Below are 15,255 nucleotides of genomic sequence, written 5' to 3'. Positions count from 1 at the left end.
TGCAATTTCACCAACTTTGAGTCCTATTTGAAGCCAATTCCATTACACAAAGAACCCACAAACAGGCAAGAGAAACTTACAACAATGTTTCAAGTCTGACTTGGCCCATTTACAAAGTCACACTAACAGAAAAGAGTGAGGAAGTAGAGGAAGTAGTGGTAGTGATAGGTAGGTAGTGGAAGTAGAAGAAATAGTGGCAGTAGAAAGTAGGGGGGTAGTTTAGTGACAAAAAGAGAAAAAAACAGGAAGTGAAGAGAGGCAAAAGTAAAGGTACAGTGGAACCTCTGGTCATGAATGCTTTGAAAATGAACAAATCAGTTCACAACCAGAAAATTCGCCAATTTTTTGCATCTGCTCACAAACACATAATCGGGTGCCGAACAAACATAGCCGTTCCAATTTTCACATTCTGTGCCATTTTTTTTGCACATGCCAATTTTCCCCACTTCCTGTAATTACGGCCGTGATAAATTTGGATTAGCAATGTTTTATCAGCAGGTAGTGCTGAAATGACTTCTCACCAAACTAATAGCTATTTTGCTAGAACTCCTTTTATTCTATCAGGTGAGTACAAGAAACAGCTCATTTACCTATTTTAACTATGCAAAAAAGTGATCAGAAATCATTAATTTGGCCAATTTCACACAAAATTCAAGGCCAATTTCAAAATAGGGGCCAGAATAAATAATGCAGACATTCCTGGAACTAAAATAACATTTTCTCTGTTCATTAGTCATGTCTCCAGACCCGTCTTATATTATGCTTGCTTTTCATTTTGAATTTTTACACAAAAAATAGATGATTTACTGTTATTCAAACTACTGCATAATTGCAATAATTGTATAAATAATCTCAGCACATTCATGAATGCATATTAGACCCAAATAATGCCAAGAAAACGAGAATAGAACCATAAATACAATAAGAAAATACACCACAAAGTTGGTGTTTTACACCAAAAACACAGTTGCAGTTTTTCTCATTATGCACTGCCTGCTGCAGAATTCTTTTTTATACCACACACACTGACCATGCAGACCCATTCTCTCTTATGTGGGCCTAATAGCTTTCTTCTGCACAAGATTTGAAGCTGCTAGAATTTTGGCATAGTATTATGGGACCAACACTGGCTTCAAAGCTATAATATTACAGCACCGACGCCGAAGTGGTTAATACATGTGTATGATAACGTAAACATGTATTCAGGCTTTTATATGCATTTGAAAATGAACAATTATTATGATTCATTTTACAGCAATTTTCGCTTTACAGCTGTAGCCTGGAACCCAACCTGCTGTATAAGCAGGGCCCTCCTGTAACCTAAATTTCAAAATGCCTTGAGGGCTGGATGGGGGATGCTGCAGTTCCATGAATCGTATGACTGTTGATGATAATGCACTTCTGGACAAGACAGCTATGATTTGAACAATGGTGATAGTTCCTTCTTTGAATCACTTCTTACAGTGAAACTGATGTATTAAATAACATATATTTACAAGGGGTATAAAATGCTGACTGAGATCGGATATTGGAAAATATGAATGTAGCACTGATACAGTCTAAGTGTAATAAAGCTACCCAACCCCCCTTGATTAAATTGGTCATATGTGGTGTATAATTTTTTTAAAAATACACAAAGGATTACATGCATGTAAGCAATACAGTGCATGAACACAGATCACAAACTGAGCATGGGATAACACTTTTATGTGTAATAAGGACCACATGCAATACTGAAAATAGAACATTAAAGAACTCAAATGTAGAATACATTTTTTCTAAATATCAAGAGATATGACATCTAACATCACATACACAGAATCCTGATCGCACAGTTGTCAAAGACAAGTATAGAGACAGGTCAGTCACATTCAACAAGTGAGAGATAAAGTATATAACAAGGAAAGATCCAGCTGGCATTATTACAAGGACTAGAAGGAAGGCAGTTAGGATAACTGTGACTATATATCTTGTAGCCAAAAAATTACAGACAAAAGAGTAAGATACTATTTCGGAAGATTCCCAGTGATGTGAAAATATATCCTGAAATTAAAAATACTTAAGTAAAACTATGTAAGTATAAATACATTTTCAAGAAGAATCAATTAGTAATCCAGTAGTGTAACTATTAACAAACTATTCCAGCTTTACTAGAGATACAAGGAAATTACGAAAGAGAAAAATTAACAATAATTTATTAAACTAAAAAAAATATCCAGTGAAAATTAATATTTCTAGTCATACCTTCAGCTGTTCCAGCCAACTTCTAATATCGAGGAAGGACTGTTCATTAGTCAAATCAAACAGTAGTAGGAAGCCCATGGCATCCCGATAAAATGCTGTAGTTAAGCTACGAAACCTACAAAAATGATGGTGCATTAGTAAGCAAGAACTTTTACTATACTTGTGCTCGATGTAGCACTATAAAATGCAGGAGCGCTTCACAGAAATACCTGATGCCTCAGAAAATGCACACTAAAGATGTGATAGCTGTACACTTCTGGCAAGACAGCTATTGACTGAGCAATGGTGAAGGAGATTCCTTCTTTAGGTCACACTGCCTTGGTTGGACATGGCTGATATAGTTAGACAAATTTTCTTTAGTGAATGCAATATTCAAGATTTGAGCTACAAATTCTTTGCATCATTTAGCATGCTTATGAAACAAATTTCTCACTGGCTGATCTTGCATCACATATTTCTGCATCACGTGGGTTAATGAGAGAACCAAGCAATAAAAATACACCTCATACTGTAAAGTGCTGTATTACTCATAACTTGCAAAAAGCATAAATTATTTGTGCTATGTTAACTTCAGGAAACATGCAGTTCGTCTAGCATAAGATGAAATAAAAAGATCTCTTTGTATATACAGGGAATTGTGAGAGCAAAAACTATAGCAAACTTTATATAGGTAAATATATTCAAGGTATGCCTTGTAAACGATAAGTTAGTATAATCTAAAGCATAGCAATATACCAGATCTTCACAAAGAGTATACCTCTTGTCTGCTATGTCCATGCTTATGTGTACAATCTAATAAATTCATGCTTTGAAAAAAAAAATATATACTTATGTGAATCAAAATTATAGAATATAAACATATGATATATTCAAAAACCTGTAATAGAAAATAATGATTACCTTTATAAGTAAAAAATCATCAATATCGACTACTACAATATAAACAGTGGAACCTCAGAGCTCAAACGTACCAGACCTCCAACACACAATTTTGTTCAGAAAAACTGACCCAGTCTTAGAACATTTTTATGAAGTTCAAATATGCCACCTTGTTTACAAATCGGTTGTAAAAAATTTTATATGAAATCCCTGTTCCAAAAGTGCTTTGAAGTGACTTCTGACACTGACCTAATTCTCAGAGACTTTTGGAAGTGTCAGTTGATCATCGTCCAGTGTGTGAGGATAATAATTAAAACCTTGCAAATACTGTTTCAGACATTGAACTTTTCGCAGTTGAAACATCACCTAGGAACCAACTGAGTTCAAAGACCGAGGTTCCACTGTACTATTTCCTTTTACATATCAGTGACATGAATATTCAGAATGGATGGAATGTATGGCTGCTAGCAATGGTAAAATGTTATAAATGAGTACCTCCCTCTGGAGCAACCATCTTGTCTTTGTAGGGAACTGGAAACTCCAGTGATACCATGGACAGTAGTGGTGGGTGAAGTAGAGGACAGTAGTGGTGGGTGAAGTAGAGGACAGTAGTGGTGGGTGAAGTAGAGGATAGTAGTGGTGGGTGAAGTAGAGGACAGTAGTGGTGGGTGAAGTGGAGGATAGTAGTGGTGGGTGAAGTAGAGGACAGTAGTGGTGGGTGAAGTAGAGGATAGTAGTGGTGGGTGAAGTAGAGGACAGTAGTGGTGGGTGAAGTAGAGGACAGTAGTGGTGGGTGAAGTAGAGGATAGTAGTGGTGGGTGAAGTGGAGGATAGTAGTGGTGGGTGAAGTAGAGGACAGTAGTGGTGGGTGAAGTAGAGGATAGTAGTGGTGGGTGAAGTAGAGGATAGTAGTGGTGGGTGAAGTAGAGGACAGTAGTGGTGGGTGAAGTAGAGGATAGTAGTGGTGGGTGAAGTAGAGGACAGTAGTGGTGGGTGAAGTAGAGGATAGTAGTGGTGGGTGAAGTAGAGGACAGTAGTGGTGGGTGAAGTAGAGGATAGTAGTGGTGGGTGAAGTAGAGGACAGTAGTGGTGGGTGAAGTAGAGGATAGTAGTGGTGGGTGAAGTAGAGGACAGTAGTGGTGGGTGAAGTAGAGGACAGTAGTGGTGGGTGAAGTAGAGGACAGTAGTGGTGGGTGAAGTAGAGGATAGTAGTGGTGGGTGAAGTAGAGGACAGTAGTGGTGGGTGAAGTAGAGGATAGTAGTGGTGGGTGAAGTAGAGGACAGTAGTGGTGGGTGAAGTAGAGGATAGTAGTGGTGGGTGAAGTAGAGGACAGTAGTGGTGGGTGAAGTAGAGGACAGTAGTGGTGGGTGAAGTAGAGGATAGTAGTGGTGGGTGAAGTGGAGGATAGTAGTGGTGGGTGAAGTAGAGGACAGTAGTGGTGGGTGAAGTAGAGGATAGTAGTGGTGGGTGAAGTAGAGGATAGTAGTGGTGGGTGAAGTAGAGGATAGTAGTGGTGGGTGAAGTAGAGGACAGTAGTGGTGGGTGAAGTAGAGGACAGTAGTGGTGGGTGAAGTAGAGGATAGTAGTGGTGGTGGTGGTTGAAGCAGAGGACAGTAGTGGTGGTAGTGGCAGCTGAAGTAGAGGACAGTAGTGGTGGTGGTGGGTGAAGTAGAGGACAGTGATGGTGGAGATAGTAATAGTGGTAAAAACCTAACAAAGATAGTAGCAGTAGTAGTAGAGGGAGTAGTGGTGGTAATTGTAGTATTAATAATTAGTAAAAAAAAACCTAACCTGGATGGTGGAAGTAGTAGAGGAATTAGTGGATTATTATTATAATCATGGGGGAGCACTAAACCCATAGGATTATACAGCACATGTGGGGGGGGGATGGAAGGTATTCAGGCTCAATTCAGGGAACCAGAGCACAGAGGAAGTAGTGGAGGAAGGAAAAATTCATTTGAAAAAATTAAATTTTTATGCTCCAGTTTAGAAGGCAATAACTCAGCATAACATATCTGTTGCAAATTCACTACCATAAACTAGAACACTTCAGAGGATGCAAACACCAAAAAACATGGCATGGTGAAACGCAATGCAATGTCATATACAGCATTTTTGCACTCGTACAGTTGTTATGTATGAGCCTAAATACACTCATTTGGCAGAAATTACAAGTTTGAGCCAGAAAGCCATCAAATTATTATTTTACAGAAAGTGTGGACCATCCATATCCTTAACCCTTTCACTGTCGAGACCTGTGCTCACAACCTTGCTCTCATTGTCGAAAAATGTTAAAAAAAAAAAAAAATTCTTACCAAAATCTTCAGTGTGCGTCATAAAAGATTTTTTTTTTTTTTACGATCAGTAGTTACCGAGATATAGAGGCGAAAAGCTGAAAGAATGTGAACTGCTGACGGCAACATCAGCAACTGCAGCTCACATAGTAATATTATTTTAACTTTTATTCTATTTTTCTTTTCTTGTCTAACATTTTATTTTTTTCAAGTAACTTTTGTGGCCTGTGAGACCAATATAATGCATAATGTATATACATGTATATCCACTAACTGTATGCAACACAATAACCGGACAAATATTATCATTACGTATATTGTTTACAAAACTTGTTTACACAAACCAACAATTAAAAAGTTGTTTATTACTATTGTTCTATAATATATATACACTCATATAGTCACTGGACACAGTTTGTGGGACTCTTTGAAACATGGTATTATGCACAGTGCTCTTTTACACTCCTCACACATAAAACGAGTGTCTCTGCATTTTTGTGGGTGTTTTGTTTTATGTGTGCAGAGATACTCAATAACTTCCTAGTATCTTTCAATGTACAATGTATTACTTTCAGTGTGCACAATTATATCCAACACAAGACCACTGTAGCAATCACAAAGTACAAACAACTTGGTTGATACTGCTTGAAGGACAGTCTACCTTCAAACAAAATCAAAGATTCATCAATAACAAGTTTCCTGAAGGGATAAAAATACATGAAGAACTTTTGTTTCAGGTACATAAATACATTCCTAATCTTATTTAACCTGTCGTTCTGTCAGGCCTTATTTTGTCTGAGAAGTGTAGAATACATAACAGTAGCAGAAATCGGTTCACTGAAAGCTGGGGTTGAAATTAGGCGGTCTGTCAACCAGTATGATATGACTGTGTGCTTATACACATGTGACATAAGTACTGTACTATTATGGCAAGGAATGGAAACATCTCAGCCACAGTTGTCTCCTTCCACTGGTGTAGGCGTGATCTTGGTGAAATAATTATTTGCCATGGTGTAATCGAAGTATGTGCTACTTTCCCTGACAATAATTTCCACCAGGGGTTTGTCAAAGAATAATTAAAAACATTGTAGTTTGGTGGCATTGTTCCGAAGTGTACAAGATGGTCATATTCCACTTTGAGTTTCATCAAAGTGATGGGGATTGGGAACAAAACTGGTACCGTTCTGCCAATCCCAGATGCAGTCTGCTGGTGGATACTGGATATTGACAGGTGGTTGTAGCTGTGCAGGTTGTTGTGGTTGTGCAGGTTGTTGTGGTTGTGCAGGTTGTTGTGGTTATGCAGATTGTTGTGGTGTGTGGGTGGTTGAAGGTGGCCTTTGTTATGGATGTGCTGAGTCAGCAGCATGGCTACCAGCCTGGGGTGCCGCTGGTGCCACATGACACATTACACCACCACCACGACCTGCTGCCGCACATATATTATCCATCCCAATTGTAACATTACCCATTACCCATACCGTCTTCCCCACCACCACCACCTACACAGAAATAAGTTACTTTGTCTGGCTTTTTAGTGTTATCCCAGGTTCTCTACACATATGCTGCTGTATATGATAATCTATGTAACTGTATTTATGTATACCTGAATAAACTTACACACTGTCTTCCCCACCACCCTCGCTGCCTTCCAAACCACCTATGCTGCCTTTCCCACCACTCACACTACCTTTCTCACCACCAACACTGCCTTTCCCACCACTCACACTGCCTTTCCTACCACCCACACTGTCTTCTCCACCATCCACGCTGTCTTCCCTTTTCACTATCTGTTCCTGGTGTAGGACCACAGGATGTACTCCGAGATGTACTCCTTCTCCTAGGAATAGCATATGGCATACTACCAGAATGCATGTAGTCTCATATAAATTGAAGCTTGGAAGTCAAGAGCTTGGAAATCACAATCAATACCACTATCATGACCACTGCTCACATCTGAGTCATGGACATGGGAAAACACGAGTTTCCTCTTTCGCCATGGTACAACTGAACATGAACGAGACAGCCCATCACCAGAGGTGGAAGGTTGAGGGTTGTCTGGGTTTTCAGCACTATTTCTGGTATCCTGGGCATTGCTTTCGGTCACAAACTCCTCAAAACCATGAAATTCATCTTCACTGACACTTTCATCTGTGTTAGAACTATCACTTGGGAAGAGAAGAGTCCCAATTCACTGGGGAGTGAGGCATTCCTTAACACTAGGCATGGTGAACAAGGTGTACTGAATCGGCATTCCCGCAATGCACTGTGGCCTCCCTGATTTTTTTATACTGCACACACTGAGCACACAAACCCATTCTCTCACATGTAGGCCTATCAGCTTTCTCCCACCAGATCTGAAGCTGCTAGAATTTTTACTGGCTTGCAAGCCGTAATATTACGAGAAAGGGTTAAGAATATATTAAAAATGTTATAAATGGTGCAAAGGTGACATTAAAACAATATCAAAGATGGTTGACACAAAGCCACTACCATTATAGTATGCTCCTCACTTAGCGACGAATTCGTTTACCAATGTGGTCTTAGGAACGGAACTCTGTTGTTAAGTGAGGAGAGGCTGTATAACATTTTAACTGTAGGCTAAGTAGCCAGCAGAAAAAGGGGGAGGGTGTCATAAAGCCTCCCTGTTTATACAGTTTGTTTTACTCGCTAGCAGCAGTGTGCTAGTGAGCTACGTGAATAAACGTGTGTTGGTGTGTGACTTTGTATATAGAGTAAGTTGTATGCTGTATATGTAAGTTTACTCTTAATATACATTATATTATATTTCTATACAGTATGTTAGTGTGTGACTAGTTAATGGTCCAAGTCAGACCAAAACATCATCATAAGTTTCTTTTTTTATTATCACACTGGCCGATTCCCACCAAGGCAGGGTGGCCCGAAAAAGAAAAACTTTCACCATCATTCACTCCATCACTGTCTTGCCAGAAGGGTGCTTTACACTACAGTTTTTAAACTGCAACATTAACACCCCTCCTTCAGAGTGCAGGCACTGTACTTCTATTTCTATTTCTATGAAAACTGATGTTTACGTCAATGAGTACCTTACCAAAACAAGACAAAACCTCCTTTATCGTCTAAGAAAATTACGCTATGCCAAAAAATCCACCAGTGCTTTGTGAGGGACGGAAAAATCGCAGTTAGGAAACAGCCCACTGGGAAGAGATACTTCATCTCTACAGAACATGACCTTGAAACATTCCTAAGTGAGGCTGGACTAACAGAATCAGAGTAAAGTGCAGATAATACCTACAGCCCACCGTTAGTGTTATATTGTCATAAATTTGTGCCCCCCTAAATTTCCAATACCCCAACCACTTTTGATTGTCATTGTTGTATTCAATGACCATTCTACCTCATAGTCTTAATTGTGTTTAATATCTACAGAATCTATCTCCTTTTCTACATCTCACCACATCACTGTTCTATCTTAATTTATTTTAAACTAACCATAATTTGACCTCAATTACTCTACCTCACTTTAAGAAATACTCTATTGCCCAATTTTATTCTAAAATCTGTATTATTGCCCAATTTTACTTTAAACTATATTGACCAAACTTATTGTAAACTTTTTTTTATTGCCCATTTTTATTCTATACTTTTTGAAACTAGTATTTTCAACTACAACTTTTACATTATCCTGTCTACCATCTTACTAGCATATTATAACCAAGTCATTGCCATTTTTATTTTTATTATTTTTTTATTATTATTCTTTTTCTACCTTAACTTGTGTATTTTATCCTGTCAATTTAAATCTAGTTATACTCTAGTTCTTGTAAACAACTTATATAACACCTTAGTGCAATTACAATTGAGAGTTGTGCCTTTTTTATATTATTAGATTAAACTCAGTTGTACTATAGCTCATTCTAGCTCAATACATAGTCAATACCAAATTCATTATACAGTGGACCCCCGCATACCGGACGCCTTGCATAACGGACAATCCGCATACCGGACGCTTTGATCGCAAAAATTTTGCCTCGCATACCGCCCAAAAACCCGCTCAGCGCCCTTCGTCCGAGACGCGTCCAATGTGCGGCCTGAGCCACGCTCACATGTTCCGCCGGTGGCATTGTTTACCAGCCAGCCTCCGCGGTAACATCCAAGCATACAATCGGAACATTTCGTATTATTACAGTGTTTTTGGTGATTTTTTTCTGGAAAATAAGTGACCATGGGCCCCAAGATAGCTTCTAGTGCCAACCCTACAGCAATAAGGGTGAGAATTACTTTGGAGATGAAGAAAAAGATCATTGATAAGTATGAAAGTGGAGTGCTTGTCTCCGAGCTGGCCAGGTTGTATAATAAACCCCAATCAACCATCGCTACTATTGGTGGTACAGCTGCTGCTGCTGCTGTACCACCGTCAGCTGCTGCTGCTGCTGTAGTACCGTCTGCTGCTGCTGTAGCATCGTCTGCTGGTGCTGTAACATCGTCAGTTGCTGCTGTAGCATCGTCTGCTGCTGCTGCTGTAGCATCGTCTGCTGCTGCTGCTGCTGCTGTAGCATCGTCTGCTGGTGCTGTAACATCGTCAGTTGCTGCTGTAGCATCGTCTGCTGCTGCTGCTGTAGCATCGTCTGCTGGTGCTGTAACATTGTCAGTTGCTGCTGTAGCATCGTCTGCTGCTGCTGCTGCTGCTGTAGCATCGTCTGCTGCTGCTGCTGCTGCTGTACCACCGTTGTTGGTGTGGCTTATTGAGAATACCAAGAAACAATTAACCCCAGAGGATTTGCCACCCAGGATAACCCAAAAAAGTCAGTGTCATCGAAGACTGTCTAACTTATTTCCATTGGGGTCCTTAATCTTGTCTCCCAGGATGCAACCCACATCAGTCGACTAACACCCAGGTGAACAGGGAAAATGCCTGGAACTAGTGCTCATATTGGTGAATTTAGAGCCAGCAAAGGTTGGTTTGAGAGATTTAAGAATCGTAGTGACATACACAGTGTGATAAGGCCTGTTCTGGAAGAAAATACCAAACAGGACCTACAGTACTCAGGAGGAAAAGGCACTCCCAGGACACAGTGTCTCATCAGTCATTGCTGCATCTTCAATAAAGGTAAGTGTCATTTATTCTTCATTTAGTAGAGTAGTACATGCACAATATATATTGTGCATGTACTACTCTACTTTTGTGCATGTATCCTTCTCTTTGTGTGTAGGAAAATGTCTATTTCATGTGGTAAAATTTTTGTTTTCATACTTTTGGGTGTCTTGCACGGATTAATTTGATTTCCATTATTTCTTATGGGGAAAATTCATTCGCATACCGAACATTTCGCATAACAACCAGCCCTCTTGCACGGATTAAGGTCGCTATGCGGGGGTCCACTGTATTAGACCATAGTGTAAATACTAGTGAGAGACTGGTGCTATTTTTAATTTGTATTTTTATATTATTAGATTAAACCTAGTTGTACTATAGCTCATTCTAGCTCAATACATAGACTATACCAAAGTCATTATATTAGACCTTAGTGCAATTACAAGTGAGAGTCTTGTGCTATTTTTAATCTGTACTTTTATATTATTAGTTTATACCTAGCTGTACTTTAGCTCATTCCAGCACAACACATAGACAACATCAACTTCATTATGTGTATTAGTGACTATATATGACCAAAATGCTTTAGCTATACGTATACTTGTCCAAACTTCCCACCACTACAGATATCAGTACTAGAACTCGACACACAACTCAGGATATATATAACCATAATTTAAACCTAGAAGATGATTGATCACGTTGACCCTGATCTAAACCTCCATAATCTGACACCCAATCAAAACCTATTGGAAAGTAACTGCCTTTATTACACAGCATCAAAAGCCACCACTATCCTAAACAATGCTAAAAGTCTATCAGTACTTAACTACAACATCAGGTCCTTAAGCAAACACTATGATGACCTCCTGGCACTCTTTGAATCACTAAAGACACCCTTCTCCTGCATTATTCTTACTGAGACCTGGCTTAAGCAGGACACAATAGATATCTACCCTCTACCAGGATACACAGCAATCCACAACTGCAGACCATACCAAGTTGGGGGTGGTATTGCAATCTATTACTCTAACCAATTATCTTGTATTAGCACCACTTGCTTTAGTGATGAATATGGGGGATACATTTTTGCTAATTTTACTGTAAAAAACCTTAAGACGCCTATAACAATCGGTGCCATTTACCGGATACCCCACACAAACATCCCAAATTTCAGTGAGAAATTAAAGGCACTAATAACAAACAGACAAATGAATAAGCACCACCTTCTCTTAGCTGGAGACTTCAACATCAACCTTGGCCTACTAGATGATCAGCCTGTAACTGATTTCATCAACAATATGAACAACACACTTCTCATACCAACAATAACTAAACCAACCAGGCTCACTGAGACAAGTGCAACCATAATAAACCACAAACGGACCAATATACTAGCCCCCCTTAAATCAGGGATAATCACAGATAGCACTACAGACCACTACCCTACCTTCCTCTTGACAAACATTAGTAAACCACCACTTGAATACAACAAAGTTTCATTTAGACTCCATGACGAGGCCTCAATAAGGAATTTCACAGCTGACCTAGAGACTGTTGACTGGTCTACAGATTTCTCCAAGGCCAATGGTATTGATGACTGGACAGACATTTTTCTTAACAAATTACTTAGACTATACAACAAACATTGTCCTATAAAAACGAAACAGATCACAAACAAACGGCTTGGTTGCCCATGGCTAACCAGCACCATTCTGAAATCCAATGATAAGAAACACCAATATGAAAAGCAATATAGACAGGGCTTAATACACAAAGATATTCTTAAACACTATTCATCAGTTCTCACCAAAGTAGTAAAGAAAGCCAAACAACTATACTACTCCAGCAGATTCACTGACACAAGAGGAGATATAAAAAAGACCTGAAAAACACTCTCTCAGATTCTAGGGACCCACAAACTGAAAAAACCACGAATATTGTCCTAACTAAACCTAATGAAACACCACTGCATCCCACTGACACAGCTAACAAGATAAACGACTTCTTCTCAACCATAGGATCTAATCTCGCCAATAAAATCCCACGTACCAATGCCCATGCCGGGGATTACCTAGATAGGAATTTCCCAAATTCCTTCTATCTTGTACCAACTGAGCCCACGGAAGTCACCGAGATTATAAAGCCACTTAAAAATAACTCAGGGAATCTGTCGCATGTCCCACCATTATTGTACAAGCGAGCAGCCCATGTCCTTTCGCATGCTATTTCATTACTTTTTAACAAGTCACTAGAAACTAGCACCTTCCCGAAACTACTCAAGACGGCAAGGGTTACACCAATACATAAAGGTGGTGACCCTACAGATTTAAACAACTATAGGCCAATATCAAACTTACCATTGCTATCCAAAATCTTTGAGAAACTCGTGCACAGGAGACTATATTCATTTATAACGGCACAAAACAGCACTAATGATGCAATTATAAAAATGCTAGACCTGCTTTACACAGCATTGGAAAATAAGGAATATCCACTAGGAATTTTTATTGACCTAAGAAAAGCTTTTGACACAGAAGACCACGGCATCCTACTCCACAAACTTGACCATTATGGTATAAGAGGCCATGCGCTTGCATATTTCAAATCTTACCTTGCTAATAGGTATCAGTATGTCACCTTTAAAGACACAGCATCAACAACACGGCCACTTGATACTGGAGTTCCGCAGGGAAGTGTCCTTGGTCCCCTGCTCTTCCTCATATACATCAACGATCTTCCAAATGTATCCCAACACCTGAACCCCATTCTCTTTGCTGACGATACGACTTATGTCATCTCTCACCCTAATCTTGCCACCCTCAACACCATTGTTAGCGAGGAGTTGATCATAATATCGACTTGGATGACAGCCAATAAACTTACGCTTAACACTGACAAAACCTACTATATTATGTTTGGTAGCAGAGCAGGAGTTGCGCAAATTAACATTAAGATCGACAACACTCTAATTGCCAGACATAATGAGGGCAAATTCCTAGGCCTATACCTCGACAACAACCTGAATTTCAGCACCCATATCCAACACATAACCAAAAAAGTATCCAAAAGTTGGGATCCTCTCCAAGATACGATACTACGTGTCGCAAAATGCCCTTCTCACACTATACCACTCACTTATTTATCCATACCTCACCTATGCTATTTGTGCTTGGGGATCAACTGCAGCAACACACCTAAAGCCAATAATAACCCAACAAAAAGCAGCAGAAAGAATAATCACTAAATCCCATCCCTGGCAACACCCCCCCCCCCCACTCTTCATAGATCTAAACTTACTCCCTGTTCAGTACATCCACACTTACTACTGTGCAATCTACATCTACAGGACCTTAAATTCCAATATTAACCTTGACCTAAAATGCTTTCTTGATAGTTGTGACAGAACCCACAGGCATAACACCAGACACAAACATCTCTATGACATTCCCCGTGTCCGACTAAACCTTTACAAAAATTCAATGTATGTCAAAGGCCCTAAAATCTGGAACACCCTACCTGAAAACACTAGAACTGCAGACACATTCATCACCTTCAAAACTACCATTAGAAAACATCTTATCTCCCTGATACACCCCGTCAACTAATTACACGAATACCACCTGGTGGTTCATACTTACACTCACTCACCCATTTGACCATAAACAGAAATATCAATCTCAATCTTAAAATAATGAATCCTAACTAGTCATAAGTTGGCCTGTGATACTCCAATACTGAAACTAAGTATTGTGCCAAAACAAAAGCATTCACATTGCTAAACTCACAAACTAGTATTTAGTCACTTAGCCATAATACCAACTTACCTCATAATTTGTAATATTTTAAAGTTAAGAATTATTCTAAGCTGCCCGAAATGCCTAGCCATGCTAGGTGTTCTAGTGGCACCCTCTGTAATTAGTATTTTACTACATGTAAACCACACAATAACCAAATTCTGTAAACTCAGCATTGTAATCCTTATAGAGAATAAACTTTTCTCCTATGTGTGGGTTATTTGTGTATTCTTCACTGATGTAACTTTGTCTCCCACATTATTGATGACAGTTAGGTATATCTTGTAGAGATTGGCCAAGCTGCTCAATACATTGGACCACCACATTTTGTCCAGTGCAGAAATCATACAATTCAGATTTCGTACCAGATGCGTCCACCTGGGCCGCTCATAAGTTTGTGGCTCACGCTTGGGCACATTAAATGTCTTATTTTATGTTAATATAGACACTTTCATTAATCCATCTATGATATTTTCTTCAAAATTATATAAGAAACATGTTGCATAGCAAATAAACATGCCTTTGTTACTCCTTCACTAAGAGTATCCCTCTAGTCTTAACACCATAGTAATAATACTAATACATAATAATAATCACTCTTGGGAACATTAACCCCTTGACTGTCGCAACCCCTAATCCTGAGGTGTCTCCTGGTGTCGCAAAATTTCAAAAAAAAAAAAAAATTCTTATGAAATGATAGAGAATCATAGCTATTTCTTTAGAACTCCATTTTTTCTATCAATTGAGTACAAGAAACTGCCCATTTACTGATTTCAACTATCCAATAACGTGGTCAGAAATTTGCAATTTGTCCAATTTCACGAAAATTAAAAAAAATATGACAATTTCAAAATAGGGTCCAGAATGAACAATGCATACATTCCTGGCTCTAAAATAACATTTTCTTTGTTCATCAGTCACATCTCCAGGCCCCTCCAATATTACTCTTGCTTTCTATTTTGAATT

General features: G+C 39.1%; 1 protein-coding gene across 5 annotated transcripts in view; it reads right to left on the bottom strand.

Annotated features, from left to right (window-relative positions):
* LOC128702733 (ras-related protein Rab-27A-like) overlaps window positions 1-15,255 on the bottom strand; it is a 127,201-nt gene that overhangs the window by 69,194 nt on the left and 42,752 nt on the right. For 4 of the 5 annotated variants that reach the window (XM_070101821.1, XM_070101820.1, XM_070101823.1 and 1 more), the window contains exon 4: window positions 2,245-2,359. The exons of the other annotated variant lie outside the window; for it this stretch is intronic. In XM_070101821.1, coding sequence (XP_069957922.1) covers window positions 2,245-2,359 — 115 coding nt within the window. The remainder of the gene's footprint in view (window positions 1-2,244; window positions 2,360-15,255) is intronic. 5 annotated transcript variants of the gene reach the window in all.

The sequence above is a fragment of the Cherax quadricarinatus genome, chromosome 79 (genome assembly GCF_038502225.1).
Source record: "Cherax quadricarinatus isolate ZL_2023a chromosome 79, ASM3850222v1, whole genome shotgun sequence".
Lineage (NCBI taxonomy): Eukaryota > Metazoa > Arthropoda > Malacostraca > Decapoda > Parastacidae > Cherax > Cherax quadricarinatus.
This window is presented reverse-complemented; position numbering and strand designations above follow the sequence as displayed.